Source organism: Cryptomeria japonica, chromosome 4, assembly GCF_030272615.1.
Source record: "Cryptomeria japonica chromosome 4, Sugi_1.0, whole genome shotgun sequence".
Classification (NCBI taxonomy): domain Eukaryota; kingdom Viridiplantae; phylum Streptophyta; class Pinopsida; order Cupressales; family Cupressaceae; genus Cryptomeria; species Cryptomeria japonica.
In genome coordinates, this window is record NC_081408.1 from 641589961 (window position 1) to 641607898 (window position 17938).

A 17938-nucleotide genomic window follows, 5' to 3' on the forward strand; every position below is an offset into this window, starting at 1 on the left:
TCTTTATTATGTGGATAGGTTGGATAGGGTAGGATTATATTTGTTTCTCACTAAAAGTGAGTTTCATATATGAGATTAATTAGCTAAACTTAAAATATCACAAATCTTCTTGTTATAATATCTCATTTCTTATTTGTTATAAATCTCCATGGAGCGATAAGGTGTGCATGGATTGATAAAAAAGGTGATGATAAAGAAGAAGACTAGATAGGACGACACAAGGAGATATAAGGGTGTTAATGTCGAACATATCTGAGGATGAGGCCCCTCAAAAATGTGGTCTTACTGGTTCATAGCTGCAGTTAAAAGCGATTTGGCTTCGACCCCTTACCAATCGTTATATATATATATATAATTTGTCACTATGTGGTTCCTATAAAGCCAAGAATTGGCAACTGAATGTCATATCATCCTTTAAGGAACAAAATCCTTTATTTTTTAATTCAACTATCATATCATTTTGAAATTAAAAAAAATAGGCTTAAGAAGGAGGGGAACACTTAATATTTTTGAATTTAGAATTGCTCAAGTATACAACAAATTGCACAATTTCTCTAGTTAAGCTAGGGGCAACTTCATCTTAATGAATAGTTCCCTTAATTTTGAAAGAGATTTCCTTATAATTAACTAAGTTTATATAAAATGGAAGCTTTTCTTTTATCCAAGAAAACAAAATAGATATAGGGGCATCATGGCCAAAATTAAAAATTGCATACATTTTGTGTAGTCATAAAATTTTAAAATTCAAAAATTTTGTTGATCATTTCTTTTAAAAGTTGTTCACCTTCACCTTCAAGAACATTTAATAGATATCCAACATAGGAAAGAGGATTTGAGTAGATTTATAACAATTCAACTTGGTATATTGATACTCCCAACAATTAATATGCTAGTTTTTGTGACCATGAGAATTTTGAGCAATATTTTTTGGAACAATTAGGAGGGAAGAATATAGAATGTACTAAAAATGCACGCAAAATAAGAGATAACACAAAGGTATGTACATGTAATTAAAATATTAAGAATTCAACAAGTAATATAAGCCTTTAAGCTAGATAATCACAAAAAAAAATTGAAAGAGAAAGAGAAGGCCACATGATAGAGGATCCAATGCTAATGCATGGACAAAAAAGAGAGTAATTAAATAATGACATATTTTTCAATAAGGAAAGAGGTCATAAAAGGGGATTTCATTCTCCATCAAATGATGGAGTCATCATAGGGGTGTTGGATATTGTCAATTATTATATAGGAGAAAAATAATTAGCAAGAAGAGGAGACTCATAAAATGACACTAAATGGATCAAAATTAGTGTTTAGACTAAATATTGATGATGTTTGTAAATATTATTTTAAAAGGTGGAATTCTAAAGTATGCACTTTTATTCCTTCAATCAAAAAAATCTTATAGTTTGGTGTGCATAATTTGTGAGATTTTTAAATTGAATATTTTAGTAATATACATAATTTAATTTATTTTAATAATTTAACCATGCATGCATGGAATAATAGTGAATTTGATGAAGATTGTTAATTAAAGAAGTGTATATTGATGAATTTAAGCATATTTAAAATATGGTAGAAAAGTTAAGAGAGATCACACTCGATTTAGATTTCTATAATGAAGCTATGTGAAAAAAACACAAAAAGTAATCATATAAAAAGAAGACATAGAAATAGATGTTCAACATATATATAAATACGTGATCAAAGGATATACTTTTAAGCATATTTTTAAATTTTTAAAATTTATTTGATACAAGAGAGTAGACTCGTTAATAAAAAAATAATATAAATGTACATTTAACAAAACCTTTTGCAATTTTTTTTCCAAATTTATTTTTTTATATACGGTTTTATATTTTTCTACTTTCCATTTCTAGCCATTTATCTCTTGTAGAAAATCTCCAAATTAATAAAATCTAAAAAAAAGTTTTTATTATTTTCTTTAAATTTATTTTTTATATATTGAGACTATTGGAATTATGAATGTTGCGATTTCATAAGTTTGGATTTGAAATTGAAAACTTGACATTTAGATTTTTTATTCTAGATAGAAATTTGAAGCTTTGGTATTTAGATTGCTTAATATTTAAACTTTTTGGGTGTGGGTATTGTTACTGTTGGCATGGGTTCCTTAAGATATGTGTATTTAGAAGGGCTATGGGATGGGTTTATGGGTTAAGATTCATAGGATTAGGTGCATGGTTTGGAGGATTAAAGTTAATATAAATTGGTGGATGATTTGATATTTGAGGGTTTATATGAGTTAAGGGATTTGATTTTATAGATTAGGATGTAGAAGGGTTAATGGATGGATAGATAGGTGAGGATTTAAATGATGAATAGATGGTTTGATTGTTTAGGATTTATAAATTCTTTGAGGGATATTTTGATTCAACGGGATATTTATGGTTTTATAGGTTAGAATTTATATGGTTGGATGAATGTTTTAATGGATAATTTGGAAGGTTTATTTTGTGCAAGTGTTTAAGGTTGTAATTTATTGGAAGATTGGCCTCTATATTTATAAGGCAGGTAACCATGACTTTTTAAAAAATTTTAAGGAGAAAGTGATCGAGTTGGATGTAACCTTGAATAGTGTTGGGGAACCCATTTGGGTATTACTACATTCTTCTTGATCTACAAGGGTCTCATCATTATATATTTAAATAAGTTATTACATTGGTCAACAAATTCATTAAAAAAGGGGTTCATATTTTTTATTTTGATTGGATTATGACTTGTAAAGGTTTGACTCAATTTTTTTATGGTCTTAACATAAGAGACAATAAAGATACTCAAACATCCTAGCTACTCAAGTGGTTCATTTTAAATTGTTGTCCTATTAATAAAAAAATAAACTTGATAAAAAAAATAGTACCAATTCAATATGTTAAATTGATAACTATGGAGGATTAATAGTATACCAATATACCATCTCTCTATTTTTAAAGATATGTGGTGAGAATATTCCCTATGTCAACCACTTATTGATTCATCACAATCACCAAATTATTGAATGGTTAATTATGATAGGTTTACAAAATGATCAACTAGGAAATCTCCTATATAACCAGAGTGAGGTGAGGCATAATTCCATGATATAAGGGTGTTTTTTGGTGGGTTGTCTTGAGAGTGTAATCCACATCCTCCACTTGGTAGACTATAAATTCATTACTAGAAAATTATTTCAATTAGTGAGCCCTTGTGACCTTAATACTTAACATTAATGTAGCCCTTACTGTTATTACAAAAATCATTCTTACAAATCCATAATGTATTCCTAAACTCGCTACTAGAAATTAAATCTCTTTCTTTAAAAGAGCTAACAAATAGAATTACACATTCACAAGAGATTCACAAAGACAAATAACAAAATACTTGATATTATTATTCATGTGAGAATAAGAAGTACATTTTGGAGACAATATTTGTAGTAATTTTCATGATAGTCCATAAACTAATTAATATTGTTGAAGGAATATTTACATTCTTCACTATGAAAGACTAGACACATTCTAACTTAGACACTAATACTCTACCCTTTTCCAAAGAGACCAAGATTCCCTCAAAAAAATCTCTCTTAATTATAACCTTGGAATTCCTTTTATAAGAGTAAGGAATGCAACAAGCTTTAGGTTGTTTACAACTATCATGTTCTCATTTGACATATGTTTTTTTTATACACATGGAAAGAAAATATTCCCAATATGAAACCTAAAACAAAAAAGGACAACTTATAAAACCATATGCACTAATGATGAAGAATAAAATATTGTTGAAATTCAACTGCTTGAGTTGTGCCATCATCACATTGTTGATGACTTTAGGGATGTAAGATTCTCACTATACAAACTAGAAGAGGAGCTCATAGAGTGCAATCTTGCAAGCAGATAGGGGGGACTGACTTTAGTTATCAATTTTAACTAAATGGGCTCTTTGCTAGATCTGACTTTCCCCTATCCTTATTGTTCTCCTCCCCGCTCCCTCTATATCTTAGGCTTCAGGAAACAGGGGGTGAAGGTAGGCAACTAGTAAAAGGCCATTTACAACTGCAAATGCCTTTCAATATCCCTTTATCTACCTCTTGCAATTTCAATGTCCCTTTAGCTACAAAGTAATCTGTTGTGCTGCTATAAACACAACCTTCTTAAAATATTCTCCACCTAGTATCATTAAACCTAAATCTTATGAACATAGAGTTTGTTTCTACATATGGGCATTCCATTTATGATACTGTTCTTGAACAAATGTAGAGGGAAATTTTTATAATGCTCCTTGAGCAACTCAACATCTATCAACTTATGAAAAAACTCAAAGCTCTAAATTTAGAAGTTCTAAATGTAGCCTAGCATGTCGTACCATGCGTATAAAACCTCCTTTTTGCCTTTTCAAAGATTTAAAACTTATCTTCTTTAATCATTTGACCGCCAATTGAAATTTATTTTTGGGAACAAACAAACATTCGTACCCATGTGATGGTACCCACACAATAATTATTACAAAGGCAATGGTTATAGTGACTGAAAAAATATCACATGGGCCCAGTTGCCACAATGTTGTGATAGACATAAGTCATTACTTAAGCGACAAGAAACTACCTTAAGGAGTTTTCCCTATAAATATTTTGTAGACTATGAATCACATCCACCATTATATCATCAAATATCAAAGATGAAGGTTCAATTCCAGGCCTAAGCTTTGATAGAACAAAATTTGTACAAGCATGATAATAATTGAAAGAAACTTGTCACTTTTCAATTGTATCATGTGTACCATAGTGATGAATTATTATTTGTTGAGCAAGGATTGAATGTTAATAAACCACGTGCTTATGGAAGTAAATGAATTCATTGTGTCACACATGTGATGTGAGGGGAATGAGGTCGCTGACATAGGGGCATTGTCCTTTAATGATGACAAGGAGATACTGCTCAAGATCCCAAGGATTTTCTTAATCTCTCGATGGATTTTGATGAAACTTGGCATGCCGAAGTTGACGTCATGATGGTCGCCACTGTATTTTTCTCTTCTCTACGATGTGTCAGATTATTAATTACAGAGGGGAAGGTGGCATGTGGATTTAGAATCAAGGAAGGATTTCGCATTAATGACTTTTACTCCAATTTGATGTGAGGTCAAGTGGAAAATTTTAAATATATTGGAAGGCATATCATTTGTAAGAAATCCAAGGCTTGAGTAATAAACCCAGGTCTTCAGACTGCATAATGCAAAATTAATGCACAACCTATAAATTGTACTTGCAAAACCATCCACCACCATTATTAATTATTTTTGGGATTAGTAATTTAATTTTTTAGTAAAATTATTTTTTTTGTTTTATTAGAAGCATAATTCAGCAAGTAAAAATTTATAGTTTTATATATTTCAAAAATTTCGCTCATAAAAATTATTTTTGGGTTTCTATCAAATGTTTTATTTGCAAAAAAATGATTTTATATTTGAAAAGAAAGATAAATATTTATCAATATTTTCTATTGATTTTTACCAATTTCAATAAATTCACCAACCAAATTTACATTACGTTTCCACAAAAAATTAAAAAATCGCCAATAAAATTAAATTTTAGATCTTCAAGTAACAAAAAATTCGCCAATATTTTACACCATTTTCGAGGGGGGTTTCTTTAAGTTTTCTCTATACTTGTAAATCATTAAAGATCAATATATATCTTGCAATCCTAGTCATTACAAAGAGGGAGAAACAAGACTTTCGATAGCTTTTTATTAGAGTAAAACAAGTTTTGAAGGGACCCCTAAACCTTTTACCAAAAAAGGACTACCAACGATAAGAGAAAAATAGACACAATAATAGCTGGCCAACAACAACAAAAAAAAGAAACCAAAGGGTTGATAGACTTGAAAGCCTACTGAAGTTTCTTTAACATTTTTTAAGTTTCAACATTCTTGTGAATCGCATCTTCATTGATGTTCAGAACATCATGGATAATATGGACTTGATCCATCTTCATTGATGTTCAAAACATCATGGATAATATGGACTTGGTCATGGTTGTGCATTCTAGTTGAGAGGCCAAGAATGGGTCCTATACCTATGCCATGTTGATCTATAGCAGCATCCTTCCCTATGTCCTCCATAGTAGCAGAAGAGGAGCCAATGTTACCATTTGTCAAACCTTTAAGGGTCCACTCCTTTTCATTCAGCTTCTTGAGACCATTAATACTATTTTGCATAGTAGTTCTACTCACAGCCACAACAGCCCTAAGCTTATCATGAACCTTATCGATGGACTCTTCAAGAAATGTGATCTTTTCCTCATATCCATCTTCATAATTTTCACATCCTTGGTCACATTTTGGGTGAGAGAAAGCATTTTATCTACATTATCCAAAGAAGGAAATTTGTTCAAAATATTCTACCCTAAATCTACTTTATCATTAAGTGTATTAACCTTATCTTTAAGTAAGTTGATTTCAAACACCATCTATTTAAAAAGGTTATTTTATCCCTCCATCATATCCTTTGCCACCACCAGCATGTCCCATGTTCCGGTGGTAGAGGACCCCTTATCCATTCCTGCGAGGGTATCTTACTCTATATCAACAAGGATATCAATGTGGATTTCCATCCCCTATGGACCATCCATCCTAGAATCAGGAATGTCAACCCTGTCCCTTGCCTCCTCATCCATTTTATTTTTGACATTCACAGTTGAATTCTCCAAAGTCTTCTTGACAACAGGGGATCTAGTCTTCCTTTGGTCCCTGAAGAAGTTGAGAAAATACAACTTCTGAGATCCTAAGAGCACCTGCAAGCAAAATACCTATCACAAGAGAAGATTGGAGACAAAAAGACAATAATGGCTCTAAAGAGAAAGATTATCATTCAGAGAGGGAATGAATAAAAATGTACAATGCAATCCTTATAAAAGGAGAATATGAAACCCTAAAGGTGTGCGACCCTAAAGGGATAATATTTATTTAATAATTAGAAATAATTATTAATTACCTACCATATTATTAAATGCCTAAGTTTAGCTTAAGTGTAGAGGATAATAGACTAATAATTAAATAAATAATTATTAGCTAATACAAAATAACTCTAACACCCTCCCTTAAGATGAACCTAGGGAGTAGCTAAACAACTAAATGCAGGAAGCAAAAAGAAACTACATGATGAAGGCAAATTTGGGTCTCGGCAAAAAGGCTCGATGAGATACCCAATCACAATGTTTTGAAATTTTTTAACCCTTATGATGGGCACCTCGACTCATAGACCTTCGCTTGTTAACATCATAAAGATATTTGCGTTTTTATCAAAGACATGCTTGTTAAAACAAAATTATATTATAAATTGGTGCATTTCTGATTTTTTGATAGACTATATATCAACATTTACATATGTAGAAAAAACTGAACATTTTGGACACCGCATATTACTCATTTAAATCTTATTATGGATTTCTTTCCATTTTTAGTTACTTGTTAAGAACTGCAGCCTCTTTATAATTCCATTACAGAAACTAACAAACAACAGTATTTCATCTACTGAATATTTATCCCGTCACATCATACCTACTGCATCACACAAATTTTCGGAAAATACTGTTAGAAACTTTTTTAATTTTAAAATCTTTAAAACATCCTTTATTTCACTTGGAAAACTTAGATATAAATATAGATGACAGGAGGGCAGAATGTTGGTTTGCTGTCTTATTTTTCTATCGCAATTGTATATTGACAGATGTGAGCTGAGGTGATGTAAAGTTAGCAGGAGAGGTTGGAGCCTGGATCTACTCCCAACTTCTCGCAGTAATTTTTGTAGTAACCTATACGCTTATTGACGATGTCTGGTCTGCCACCGTTACACTCGATGGCGCCATTCACAGCTTGGATTGTAGCACCGAATCCCTGTCCAGAGGTGATGGCGCTATGGCAGTTGCTCTGTTTCATCCAAAACCAAACTGCTGTCTTGAACGAAATGGCGACATCTTGCGCTACTTTCTCCGGCTCATTCAATCCGTCGAACCCAATGTCGTTTCCCGCTGGACCGTAGTTGAAGTTCCTGCAATACCCACTCAATCTCATTAGTGTGAAGTGGGAAAAAAGCGCAACAGAGCAAAGTATAAAGCTCAAGCAAGAATCGATTAATTACCAGGATAGCTGGATGGGTCCCCGGCCGAAGTAGCCTTTGCCCGCAGCACATGGATACTGAGTGTTGGTTTCATCGTAGTAATTTTTGGATGCGCCATCGATCTCTTCAATGTAACAGAAAGCTGCAAAAGCATGACAATACTCATCAGTCATCACAAGTTATGCGAGATTTGAACAACAATATTGGTAGTCATTGAAATAGATGATTACGTACATCTAGTCTCGTGTGTGACATGGGCGAAGAAGGCAGCGAGTTCTCTCTTGGCGTCGTCAGAAGATCCTGTGGTGCGGAAGCCAGAGTAGGCGTTGGCAGCCTGGATGAAGCCATCGTATGTGTAGAAGCTCTTTCCAGCACAGGAGCTGTCTGCAGCGTTGAGAATGGCGTCAAAGAAATCCTTGCTGATGATGGAGGAGACAGCACCGCCAGTGGAGGGAGTGGAGGGAGTGGGGGTGGTGGTACATGGCCCTTCTTTGCAGCTAGTGCCGCAGTAATCATCTCCAGTACCGCAGTATCCCCACTTGCTGCAGCACAAATTGCTCAAACACCCACAATTCTGTGCAGAAACACTCCCAACCAGAACAGCAGCTCCCACTGCAAAAACCAACATCAACATTGCTTTTCTTTCACTCTCCATCTCTTCCTCTCTATTATACTTGGTTGCATTTGTATCTCTGAACCTCCCTCCTCTTGGCCGTATTTATAGATTGGCAAATACTTGTCCATAAATGTGCAGATGGAAGTAGTCATAACGCGTTTACGCGCTATCTCCCCGGCTTGAATTTGGACTTTTGGAGCGCATTCGGCTCTTTCATTTGACCAATTCTCTGCCAGAGGGTGTCCGTTTGTTTCGAGCTTCAAGAAGTCATTGAGTAAATGCTAATTTATTCTTCAATTTCTCATATTCACCGTCAAACTAACATCCTTTCTCTGTCTTTGATGTGCAACTCGTTACGCAGCCCTTTTTTTCTTTTTTTTTTTGACAAATAAAACGTTATGAAAACAAAGTCTCATGTTGACCTTCGATATGGCTATGCGTACATTTATCCCAAATTAATGAACATGCAAACTGTGGCCTTTGTTTGACTCGGTTATATGTTTGACTCGGTTATATACTTGACTTCTTTTATTTTAGACAGACTTTTATTTTATTTTAGATAGACTTTAATTAATATATAGGGATATTAAAGCAATTAATTAAATAATATTATAGAGAAAGCTATTAGACTAACTGAAAATAGCTGTATTATTGTGAGTTTATTTTATTATTTAAATTTTATTTTTCATTTTAACATATTAGAATAAAAGTGTAGAATCTAATTGCATCATGATTTATTTTTCGATCTTTATTGTTTAACTTTCAAGTTCTTTTGTTAGACACAATGAGTAATGGCTGTAATAACACATCCTAATTTTGATCTAAAATTATATAAAATTAAAGAATGTAGAATTGTTATCTTTGTTTGATTCAAATTCTATATTTTTGCCTTTAGTGTTATTTCATTTTGTATAGGTATGCTAAATATTTATTTTAAAGTTGAAATTATTAAATTATTATAGTAGAATTGTAATATTTTTTTAATTTTTAATCTTTGGTATTTTGTTGACATATTTATGAAATTAGTAATCATTCTTGCAAATAATGTTACATATATTTGTATGATTGATATTTTAGATCATGAAGAGAAAATCTTCCTCAATTTCAAAAACATCCAATTTCCTAATAATATTTCAACCCTTATTTTTTGAAAGATCGAATGGAGCACAGCTAAAATTTATTATATGAAATATTTTTCTCTCTTGTTTTAAGTTAAATTTTTGATGTTCCAACAATGTCATCGATTATGTAGCCTTCTTAAATGTATTATATTTACTAAATGCACTTGTATTAATAATACAAGTGTTTTTATTTATATTTCAAACTATTTTATGACTATACTAAACTAAGAATGCTTACAACCTTATAAACATGGCGTCCTCAACCTAACCAACTAAATTAATCTCCTTTTATTAATTTAATACATAGATAAGATAAGTAGTTGGCCAATTTTATGGCGACTTCTTCCCCATTTTTATTCCCTACTTATTGACCTAAAATTTAGAATTCATAATAGCAATATGGGATGGGCCATTGACAGAAAGTGAGGATCTTTATATATTCCTTTATTATAATAATTACAAATACAACTTTATCACATAAAATTTAATAAGAATGATAATACAATTATAAAATATCTTGATGGGCCATTGATAGAAAGTGAGGATCTTTATATATTCCTTTATTATAATAATGACAAATACAACTTTATCACATTAAATTTAATAAGAATGATAATACAATTATAGAATATCTTGATGTCTACGATAAATTTCTTAAGAATAATTAGAAGAGATATTTTTGGTTCTCTTGATAAATAAAACAAAAGTCCCATCTTGATTAGAAACTCCTTACATAATATTAAGTTTTAAAATTTTGAGATAATTTTATTTGATAAATGAAATAAAAAGCTTATTTTTATTTTCAAGATGGCTATGTAAACATTTATCGTGAACATAAAAGCCATTCTCTTTATTTGACTCACTTTTATCTCTTGACTATATATAATGAAATATTTACTTTTTAAATTTACTTAATAAATTATACTAATATAATATTCACAAAAAAGTGGGGATAGTGAATCACACTCACCAAACCTAATAGGACCAAATTCTTTTAAAAAGACATGATTGCATATAAATAGGGCCGATTGAGTAAAGTCTAAGAAACAAAAAAAAAACCAAAATGACTTGGAACCAGTAATGCCAAGTCCTAGTAGAGAACTAAAATTTTTAATTTTGGTTTCTAGATAATCCACTAAAGGAAGATGGGGTGATATCCACAGATAGACCTTGTTAGGTTTGTAGTTTTGAAGTGTAGTATTTGAGTATTATTACCAGTACTGACACCAAGGCTTAAGAAACCTAACTTCAATTTCATAAAGCATATGGAAAGGTATAAAATCAATAATAAAAAAAAAAATCTTGGCCTTGAGTAGAAATTTTTAATTTTATGCATAGACAAGAAAAAAAAATCTTAATGGAATATTCTAAAATCCTCATCTTAATCTTTTCTATGGTTATGTTGACATTTATCCAAATTTAATGAACATATAAATTGTTGTCTAAATGTTCAACTTGCTTTTATTTCATCTCTTCTCTCTATATATAATGAGTATTTGATCTTTAATTATATTTAATAAAGGATATTGATGTAATACTTAAAAAAAAGAAATAGTAGTGATACACACCCACAAAGTCTAATGCGACCATGTTTATAACCAAAATTATTAAACATAGATAACACCAATTCCAATGAAATATAAGTAGTAAAAAAAAAGAGGAGGGGGTTGATAACTCAATGATGAATGGATAGTACTAACCCGGTACTGAGAGGGGGGGTGAATCAGTATAGACAAAAATACAGTCCTAAACCAGTTTGACAACAGACACTTCAAATGACTGGCAAACAGTGACATCGGTTTAAAACAGAGAGCAACTGGTAAAGCTAAGAATGACTGAGACAAGCATTAACTGGTTACTCACTTAGCTTTTCACTCAACTCAAGATTACACTACAATTTCACCCTTATGCATAAACAGGTAATCTATCATCAGATCATAATAATAGCTAGTTCAACATGTTTTATTGATAGGCATAAAACACAGAACCATCATATGCTTGACAGACAATAGCAAAGCATCACAAGATAAAAGCATCACACATGACACACGTATTTTTCACGTGGAAACCCAACTGGGAAAAACCACAATGGGGATGAATACCCACAAGCTGTTTTTGAACTCTTTAGAAGTCCACTCTGTTAGGAGCCTTGTCCGGTTAGAGACATTACACTAGGTTCTGCTAGGAACTGATCCTGTTAGGGATCACCCGATTAAGGGATGGCTAGAATACCCAGTTAAGGGTTAAACCCTGTTAAAGGTTACCTTGTCAGAGGATTTCAAGAACTCAATAGCTAAAGGATTTCAAATTCAATAGCTTTGAATTACCCTGTTAAAGGATTTACAGCAAGCCGGTTAAGGCTACCCTGTTAAGGGATTTTCCAATTGTTGAGGTGGTTAGAGATCAACAACTATTACAATGATCTGGTAACAACACTCAATGCCAATGCAGATCCACTCAAGCTCCTCTTCACCTTCTGCACTTACACTCTGTAGGTATCACTTCTCTCCTCTTGGTCTGGCAAGAATCACGTATCCCTTCTCTTGGATACACACACACAACTTTTGCAAATTACCTCAAAAAGAGACACAACATCGACCTTATAGGAAAACAAATAGGTCGATAGCATAAACCCTAAACCCTAATCCTGTTAGGTTAAGGAATTCAAATGGTTCAATCCTAACTGTTGAGCACATTGCATTAAATGCAACAGTTCTTGATCCAATCTCAAGACATTCTCCATCATCCATTTCCACCGATTTTATGGCGGCTGATAACCCATCACACGTTATCACAATTTTACAGACTTCTCACATTCTTGAGGTAGATAGGAACAATCTCCTTCATGCAAGATCCTTCACGTGCACAAGGCTTACGTGACAACATGATCTGTTCTTTGTTACCATGCTAACTCATCACACAAAGTCACCGGTTGAGCCACATAGGCTTGAAGCACTTAAATCGAAAACCCTGAAGTTGAGACTACCAACCGGTAGTCATACAATACTTCCATGTGCCAGTTCTCATAACTATATGTTGGTTCATCATTAACAAATGCACTGTTTCACTTTGACACAAATAACGGTTCATAGTGTTCTACCGGTTCTCTCATATGCCGGTTCTCACTTCTTCAGCATATTGACATCAATGACAACATACAATGTCATTATGTCTTCATACCGGTTCACATAATGCCAACAATCTCCCCCTTTGGCATTGATGGCAATAAACAAAGATATCTTCTCCGCTTCACATCTTCTTCCCATTTTCTGCAGATATCTTCTCCCCCTTTGACAACAATACCAAAGTGGAGGCACAAGCTTCCCTGTTCCATATATCTTTAGTTTACCTCCTGAAGGGGCAACACCCCTAATTCACCTCTTAAGTACATAAATGTAGCCTTTGGGAGAGGCTTGGTGAATATATTTGCTAATTGCTCCTGACTGGAAACATGTTCCGGTGCAATCTCTTTGTTCTGAACCATTTCCCTTAGGAAATGATACTTGAGTTCAAAATGCTTGGTTCTAGAGTGTAAAACCGGATTCTTTGAGATATTGATAGCACTTGTGTTATCACAAAATATACTTACCGGTTCAAATACAGGAACTTTGAAGCCATTTAATACATGCTTCATCCAGATTGTCTGACTGCAGTTCATGAAAGCTACAACATACTCTGCTTCCACTGTAGACTAAGAGATACAACTCTACTTCTTACTCATCCATGAGACCAGTCTAACACAGACAAAGAATGCACCACCGGTTGTCCTTTTTTGGTCATCTATATTGCCTACCCAATCAACATTTGTGTATACTTTCAAGTTGAAATCCTTGCTATAAGGATACCACAATCCATAGTCAATAGTTCCCTTCAGATACCTAAGAGTCCGCTTGACTGCAACCAAGTGAGATTCTCTTGGGCTTTTCTAGGATCTTGCAGTAATGCCAAGTGCATGTGCAATATCCGGTCTGCTATGCACTACATAATGCAATTTACCAATCATTGATCGGTATTCCTTCTCATCAACCAATTCCGAGTCATCTTCTTTAGATAGTTTACAACCGGTCACCATCAGAGTACCAACCAGTTTGCTATCTTCCATGCCAAAGGTCTTCAACACCTCTTTGACATACTTGGACTGAGTGATAAAGATTCTATCCTTCATCTGCTGGATCTACAGTCCAATGAAGAATTTAATCTCCCCTATGAGTGACATTTCAAACTCTTTCTTCATCTCATCTACAAACTCATGACTCATCTTGTCATCTCCACCAAAGATAATGTCATCAACAAATACATCACAGATCAGGATCTAATCTCCTTCAGACTTCAAGTAGATATTAATATCTTCACTTGTTCTCTCAAATCCAATCTTCACAAGATGGGAATGTAGACATTCATACCATGCTCTAGGTGCCTGCTTTAGTCCATATAAGGCTTTATGTAGCCTACATTCCATGTCACTATCTTCAGATAGGGCAAACCCATCTGGTTGCTCAATATACACTTCCTCTTCAAGTACACCATTTAGGAATGCAGATTTTACATCCATTTGATATACTTTGAAACCTTTAAAAGCTGCATATGCAAGAAGCATACGGACTCCTTCCAATTTGGCTATGGGAGCAAAGGTTTCTCCATAGTCTTCTCCTTCTTCTTGAGCATATCCTTTGCACACTAATCTTGCTTTGTTCCTAATCACTATGCCATCCTCATTCAGCTTATTTCTGAAAACCCATTTAGTACCAATGACATTTTTGTGCTCTGGTCTGTGTACCAAAGACCATGTACCATTTTTCTCTATCTGGTCAAGTTCCTCTTCCATTGCCTTGATCCAGTCTTCATCCTTATGTGCCTCTTTGAATGATTTAGGCTCAAATTCAGAGATCATACATGAGTTTTCTCTGACCTTTCTTCTTGTAAGGATTTCTGCATCCTTATCTCCTATGATCTTCTTAGGATCATGATTCAGCTTGACATACCGAGGAATGGTCTTGATAGATTCCTCTTGCTTTTCTTCTTCATCCTCATCTCCATCAGTATCAACATCTACATTTGTCGGTGTAGGAACATTGTTACTGGTACTCGGTTGGCTATCAACCGGTTCCCAGAAGGTTGCAACCATTTCGTTTAGCGCTTGCTCACTGTCGGTTTCCTCAATTTTCTCAGAGGTTTCATCAACTCTTACATTGATGCTTTCCATAATTCTCTGAGTCCTATTGTTGAAACACTTGAGAGATTTTCTCTTGGTGGAATATCCTAGGAATATTCGCTCATCACATTTCGCATCAAATTTGCTCTAGTGTTCACTCCTCTTGATGTAAAATTTGCTAGCAAACACTCTAAAGTAGCTAACCACAAGTGTCTTACCGGTCTAATACTCATAAGGAGTTTTATCCTTACCTTTCTTGATGAGTACCCAGTTCATTGTGTAGACTACAGTGCTCACCGCTTCTCTCCAAAAGGTGTCAACTACCTTTCCTTGAATCAACATGGTTCTAGCTACTTCAACCATAGTCCGGTTATTCCTCTCTGCTAGGTCATTTTGCTGTGGAGTCTGGGGGCCAGACAATTGCCTCTTGATGCCATGTTCTTCACAGTACTTGTTGAATTCACCAGAAGTGAATTCCCCTCCTTGATCAGTTCTCAGGCACTTGATCCTTTTACCACTTTCCTTCTCCACTAATGCTCTGAAAGCTTTGAACTTTACAAAGGCTTTAGACTTGTCTTTCAATAATGTGACCCACATCATTCTTGAGCAGTCATCAGTGAGAATCATGAAGTACCTATCACCCTGCACACTTCTAGTTTTCATAGGACCACACAAATTAGTATGCACAAGGTCAAGCAAGTTGTCAGCAGTGAAAGATTTACCTTTAAAGGTTGAGGAAGACATTTTCCCCAATTGACACTCTCTGCACAAGGTATTATTCGGTTTTCTTAGCACCGGCAACCCTCTAACTGCCTTGATCTTACTAGCCTTCACAATGTTATCAAAGTTTACATGGCAGAGTCTCCTATGCCATATCCAGCTATCATCAAATTTAGCCATAAGACATGTGCTTATGTTTGCATTCAGCTGAAATAGGTTACCTTTGGTCTGCATGCTGGTGGCCACCAATTCACCATTTTTTCCTTTGATTCTGCAAACTACATTCTTGAATTCTAGAGTGAGGCCACTGTCATTCAGCTAGGCAACACTCAGAAGGTTGTGTCTAAGACCATCAACCCAATACACATTGTTAGCACTACTCTTTCCATTCAGAGAGATAGACCCTCTGCCTTTGACCATGCATGGTGCATCATTGCCAAAGCGAACCACACCACCATCATACTCCTCCAAGGATAGAAACTTGCTCCGGTCACCAGTCATATGGTGAGAACAACCACTGTCAATGATCCACTCATTGGAATTATCAAACCAAGAGACAAGAGCCTTCTTGTTTGACACATCTTCCTTAATAGCAAAAAACACAATATCTTCATTTTCTTCATCCTCTGATTCTTTATCTGTGACACCTTCATCAACTGCCACAAAAAAGTTTCTCTGGTTTCCTCCTTTGAATTTCTTGAACCTTTCCAGTTTGTCATTGTTGTCTCCATTAGGACAGTTTACAACAATATGTCCTATTCGGTTACAAGAAAAGCATTTCAAAGGTAGCTTACCTATGTATTTGCCAATTCCTTTAGGAATTTTCCTAGAAAGGAGAGCTTCAAATGCCATCACAATTTCCTCATCATCCATTTCTCTGCCCTGTCTTGGTTCACCACTAGTGCTAGCTTCTTTTCCTTTTCTAGATGGTACTGTAGAAGCTTTAAAAGTTGATTCAGTCTTTTGAACACTACCATTGAAACTATTTAGCTCATAGGTTGTCAACTTTGCAATGATGGAGTCTAGGGATACCTTAGTCTTGTCTATTGATCTTAGCTCCTGAATAGTAGCAACCCTTATTGCATAGACCGGCAATAGGGATCTCAGGACTTTTCTTACCACACTGGAATCTTCTATTTTACCACCTACACTCTTGATATCTCCAACAATGGTTTTGATTCTTATTCCATACTGTTGAATGCTCTCACCTTCAACCATCCACATATCTTCAAACTTCCCTCTAAGGCTTTCTTCCTTAGCCTGTTTTACATGCTCATCACCGCCATAGATATTTTCAAGAGTATCCCATACCTCTTTGGGATTTACATTATCCTGAACATCAATAAACTCAATGTCAAATAAACTATGAATTAGGGCTTCCAGAACTTGCCCATTCTCTTGCATCTCTCTCTTTTGGTCATCGGTGAGAGTACCGGTAGGAGCAACATAGGCAGTCTCAACATAGCTCCAGTCTTGAGCACCCATGCTTCTGATGTATATCTTCATTCTGTCTTTCTATTTACTAAAATTTTCTCTGTTAAACTTTGGACCTTCCCTCTTCATCATTAGACTGGGATCTTTACCTCAAGTGGTTAAGCTTATAGCATAGAGGACTTGGAGGAGGCTCTGATACCAATTGATAACTCAATGATGAACAGATAGTACTAACCCAATACTAAGAGGGGGGGTGAATCAGTACAGATAGAAATACAGTCCTAAACCGGTTTGACAGTAGACACTTCAAATAACTGGCAAACAGTGACACTAGTTTGAAATAGAGTGCAACCGGTAAAGCTAAGAATGACTGAGACAAGCATTAACTAGTTACTCACTTAGCTTTTCACTCAACTCAAGACTACACTACTATTTCACCCTTATGCATAAACAGGTAATCTATCATCAGATCATAATAACAGCTAGTTCAACATGTTTTATTGATAGGCATAAAACACAGAACCATCATATGCTTGACAGACAATAGCAAAGCATCACAAGATAAAAGCATCACACATGACACACATATTTTTCACGTGGAAACCCAATTGGGAAAAACCACGGTGGGGATGAATACCCAAAAGCTATTTTTGAACTCTTTAGAAGTCCACTCTGTTAGGAGCCTTGTCCGGTTAGAGACATTACACTAGGTTCTGCTAGGAACCGATCTTGTTAGGGATCACCCGGTTAAGGGATGGCTAGAATACCCAGTTAAGG

At 34.5% G+C, this 17938-nt stretch overlaps 1 protein-coding gene across 1 annotated transcript; it reads right to left on the bottom strand.

Annotated features, from left to right (window-relative positions):
• Positions 1–7715: 7715 nt before the first annotated feature.
• LOC131047691 (chitinase 6-like) lies at positions 7716–8778 on the bottom strand. Its single transcript, XM_057981488.2, has 3 exons — positions 8353–8778; positions 8140–8260; positions 7716–8049 (listed from the first exon to the last, which is right to left on the bottom strand). The coding sequence occupies exons 1-3, from the start codon at positions 8771–8773 to the stop codon at positions 7752–7754; spliced, it is 840 nt and encodes a 279-aa protein (XP_057837471.2). The 5' UTR covers positions 8774–8778; the 3' UTR covers positions 7716–7751.
• Between the last annotated feature and the right edge of the window lie 9160 nt (positions 8779–17938).

What these genes read in the sequence shown, in the direction of transcription:
- LOC131047691 (XM_057981488.2), bottom strand. Translation starts at nt 8,773, where the DNA reads ATGGAGAGTGAAAGAAAAGCAATGTTGATGTTGGTTTTTGCAGTGGGA. An exon ending in TGTCACACACGAGACTAGAT is followed by an intron (nt 8,261 to 8,352) that starts GTACGTAATCAT and finishes ATGCTTTTGCAG; the next exon opens with CTTTCTGTTACATTGAAGAG. An exon ending in GGACCCATCCAGCTATCCTG is followed by an intron (nt 8,050 to 8,139) that starts GTAATTAATCGA and finishes TGGGTATTGCAG; the next exon opens with GAACTTCAACTACGGTCCAG.